General features: G+C 40.8%; 1 protein-coding gene across 1 annotated transcript; it reads right to left on the reverse strand.

Moving 5' to 3' along the window:
* Window positions 1-533: 533 nt before the first annotated feature.
* On the reverse strand, window positions 534-1,865 carry LOC103477821 (olfactory receptor 6N2-like). Its single transcript, XM_008431127.2, has 2 exons — window positions 1,855-1,865; window positions 534-1,600 (listed from the first exon to the last, which is right to left on the reverse strand). Exon 2 carries the CDS (start codon window positions 1,597-1,599, stop codon window positions 649-651), a length of 951 nt encoding a protein of 316 aa, XP_008429349.1. The 5' UTR covers window position 1,600; window positions 1,855-1,865; the 3' UTR covers window positions 534-648.
* Between the last annotated feature and the right edge of the window lie 2,296 nt (window positions 1,866-4,161).

The raw sequence follows: 4,161 nt of genomic DNA on the forward strand, positions 1-4,161 counted from the left end.
GAATAACTGATCTACAGGAGCCACATTAACAGGAAGGAGATTGAGCTGAAGAACTAATTACCTTGATACATGCAAACAAGAAATAAAACCTTTATCTGAAAGATAACTGAACCTACTGAATGCAAAACCCCACGACAGCACACCAAAACACTGACATTGTGACGTGTTTTTGTTTATCTAGTAAACTTAAAGGATTACTTTATCTTAAATGTAATTTTTCCTCTAATTKTATGATCTTTGTTCCACTAGTAGTGGCACCTCTAATTGAAACTGTATACATTTTAATTCATGAGCAACACTGTCTGATYGTCTCACAGTCTATTAATAATATTATTTATTAATTGTTGATATGCACAGAGTTTGGAAATTACAAACTGAAGAACAGGTYTYAGAGTAAGGGGGCAGAAATAACAAAATCAAAATTGTTTGGCAAATTTTATTCTGTAAAGGATAATACAAACATTTACAAATGAAYACATTGTATACATGGGCTAACTTGGTGATTTTATTTMTAATATTTATCCGTTGCAAACTTGTAATATTGACTTGCATCAGTTAAATAGACACAATAATAACTGTAAAACTTTAAAACACATTRGATAAAACATATTTTGCATACAGTCTATCAGAAGTATTGAAGTACTGCAATTACTGCAGATTTTTACTGAAGACAACTTTTGCTTGCCAGAACAACCGCTTCAGATGTTTGTAAATTTCCTTCATTTTAAATCCGTATATAAACGGATTAAACAAAGGGTGATACAGAACAATCTGCAACGTCATGATTAAACGGGCCGTTTTTGAAAAGTCCGACTCCACACGCACGATGCATATGTCGTACACGCTCAACAAAGTCAGGCTGAACAACACCAACAAGTGGGGCAGGCAGGTCTCAGCTGCTTTTCTCCTGACCTCTTTGCTGCTCCTGTAGGAAATGATCAGGATCTTTGTATAGGAGAACAGAATGAAAAGTATAGGAAGTATTACAATATCTAGAATGGCAAACGCACCGAATATAGCAAGAGATCTCGGCATCGCGCATTGAAGCGTGTAGACTGCATTGTTACAAAATATCCCTCTGATGTTAAAACTGCAGAGTTTAACTTTGGTGCTGCTGAGCATTATTAGTGGGATTGATGCATGGCAAGCAGGAACAAACCAAGAGAAAACCAGGAAAATGGTGACAGTGGTGTTTGTCATAATTGTTGGATAGAGCAGAGGCTTGCATATGGACACATACCGATCATAAGACATGACCGCTAACAGAAAAAACTCTGCCGGACCCACAAAATAAAAGAAATAAAACTGAAGGAGGCAGGCTTCGTAGGTTATTCTCTGCTTTTCAGACAAGAAGTCAATCAGAAGCTTTGGGTAAGTGGTGCTGCTGTAAAAGATGCAATTTACCAGCAAGGCAGCAATGAAGACATACATTGGTTCATGGAGGTTTTTGTTAACCCAGATGAGGTACACGATTGTCAAATTACTGCATATGATTAGGACGTAGGCCGAGAACATCAGAAGAAAGTAAGCATATCTGTATTTGCTCATTTCCACATACCCATCCAGAAAAATGTAGGTAACATTCATCTCATTGTTCATGGTAGTGCACTCAGTGAGTCCGCTGCTTGAAATGAAGCACACTGAGCCTTTGATAAAATTTTATAAGGTTGCTTCAGCATGTTATAAACCTCTAGACAGCTCGTCTCTGGAGATCCATTACATCAGTCATCAACATCTTCTATCAGGCCCAAGAGATTTACTTTCACAAGCGGAGAACTACGGCTTTGCTATTTCATATGTATAAAACTTTACTAAAAATGTGTTGGGTTTATTTGAAATGTAATGGACACAAATAAAATAGAAAAAAGGAAAAAGCTTAAAAGAAAAGGAGATAAGAGTAGGGAAGAGAAATTAGCATATAGAGAACACAAGTCAACACCCTTGAACTCTGAACTGCGGAAAGAGGGGGAAAAAAACCAAGAAACAACAGACAACATATACACATATAATACTAATAACTGACATCATTGGAAAGTACAAGCTGATACAAGATGTATTTAGTGGCAATAGCACTGAGAGTGCATCTGACAAACACCTGAATCTGAGCACCACCTGAACCACCGAGGCCTAGATGCCGGTCCCGACCCCATCTGGAGATGGGCCAGAAAGAGTCCAGCCAGAAATGGACTGAAACATTCCCAACAGTCTAAACTCTGTGGATCTCACCCCTTCACACAAGCTCCGACACATTACGAATAAATGTTTCTCTGATTTTGTTTGGCTTTAGGATAAGGAGAAACCCCACAACATATGGAAAAGTCTTTTGTGGTCTTTTCATACCCCTATTCTCTGTTAGGAGTTGGGGGACTGGCAGGAGGAGCAGGCCACCTGGGTTCAGGCTTTGGGGGGATTCTGGTTCTCCCAGGATTGCTCAGACTTTTGGATCACGAGTCCTGACTGCGATGGCCAACCCTTCATTGGCCAAAGTGGCCCCGGGTTTCCGGCTGGCTATTACTGGCCATTAGTGGTGTGTGGCAGAGATTGGGAGCGTGGTTTCATTTTGGGCCTGGTGGGCCATTTAAGGTGGATGTGTTGAGTGTAGATAGTGAGCTGCCAGCATGCTTGGATGCCTGTGGGTTCATGGTGTGGGGTTGGTTGGGTGCCTGATCTTTGGTGTGCTGGACTAGCTTTCCTCTGCTGCTTCTTCCTGCTGGTCTGGCCCACACTCACTCTGCCTCTGTCGGGTGGGCAAAGCAGTGGGGTGCACCTTGTGGTGACTGGTGGTGACAACTGATATAATTACATTACTAAATCAGAATACCGCAAAGTCTTTATTATTTATTATTAATTTTTCATTATCTTAAGAATGTAGAGCTAATTAAATTACCTAAACGAGACCTTAAAGTGGTTCCATTTTCTCTCGAAGGCCAACCTGTTGAAACTGTGGCACATTTTAAATACCTTGTGTCGTTCCTGGATGGTCAGCTCATCTTTGCTGAAAACACTGACTATATTTTGAAGAACTGTTCTTAGAGACTCTACCTTTTAAGATTTGGTGATCCAAAGAGATCACCAAGTCCTGAATTATGTCTTGAATTTGGGGGGGAAAAATCATATTTTATTTATCACTAAAGAAGGGTTCAGTGAGTGCGCATATGAAACTGGTGGGTTCAATACCTCAAAAAAGGTTAAGAACCACTGATTAAGGGAGAGGCTATTCCAGAAACATGCCACAGAGAAGACTGTCTCCACCAGCTTAGATCTGGGAACGGAAAGCAATAATTTTGCACTGGACCTGGTGTTTTTAATCGGAGCATGAATGGAACAGCTCAGAACTATGCAAGCCCCAATGATTTAAAAGCAAAGAAATTTATTTAATTGAACCCTAAGATAGACAGGAAGTCGGTGAAGGGAAGCTAACTGTCTTATCTTAGCCAATGGTCTAAAATGAAAGAAGCTAGATTGGATCACTGCTCTCACCAGCCTACACAGTTTAAGGGAACCGTCAAGCTATCCACCCAGGTTTTACGGTAGGAAAGTGAAATTCTGTCTCTTAACTATAAAAAATAACCAGAAGTCCCAGGAAAAGAGAGTTAAGAATTGTATTTCTCCAGGAAGCAAGTCACAAACAAAGCGTACTGCCTCCCTCAACAAGCACTGCACTCCCAAGTCACTAAAACACCAAATATATTCATGGTTACAGCAGTTCATGACATACAAGAAAGCACAGTCATAACTGAAACAACATATTTTTTCCTTCTGCCACTCAGCTGACCTGAAGGAGTGGGTGATTAACGGACTTCTGTATGCAGACGAGGTCATGCAGTCATTTGAACACATTTGAAATGTGTAGGTCAGTGTGCCTTGAGGACCAGCGCTAAGAAACACTGATCTGATCAGAATTGTCTCTGACTGCAGTCCTCCAGGGCCGGAGTCCTGCAACTTTTAAGTGCGTCCCTTGACCTAAAAAACTGAATTAAATTATTGTGAAACAGTCTCACTACCTTGCAGTCAAGGCCTGCTGATGAGTTAACATTGGTTACAGAGAGACATCTAAAGGTTATAGACAGGCCCTTGAGGAATGCAGTTTGAGGCTCTAGAGCACAGGTGTCAAACTCCAATCCTGGAGGGCCGCTGCCCTGCAACTTTTAGATCTGCCTC

The sequence above is a fragment of the Poecilia reticulata genome, linkage group LG2, assembly GCF_000633615.1.
Source record: "Poecilia reticulata strain Guanapo linkage group LG2, Guppy_female_1.0+MT, whole genome shotgun sequence".
In the NCBI taxonomy this organism is placed as follows: domain Eukaryota; kingdom Metazoa; phylum Chordata; class Actinopteri; order Cyprinodontiformes; family Poeciliidae; genus Poecilia; species Poecilia reticulata.

What these genes read in the sequence shown, in the direction of transcription:
- LOC103477821 (XM_008431127.2), bottom strand. Translation starts at nt 1,599, where the DNA reads ATGAACAATGAGATGAATGTTACCTACATTTTTCTGGATGGGTATGTG.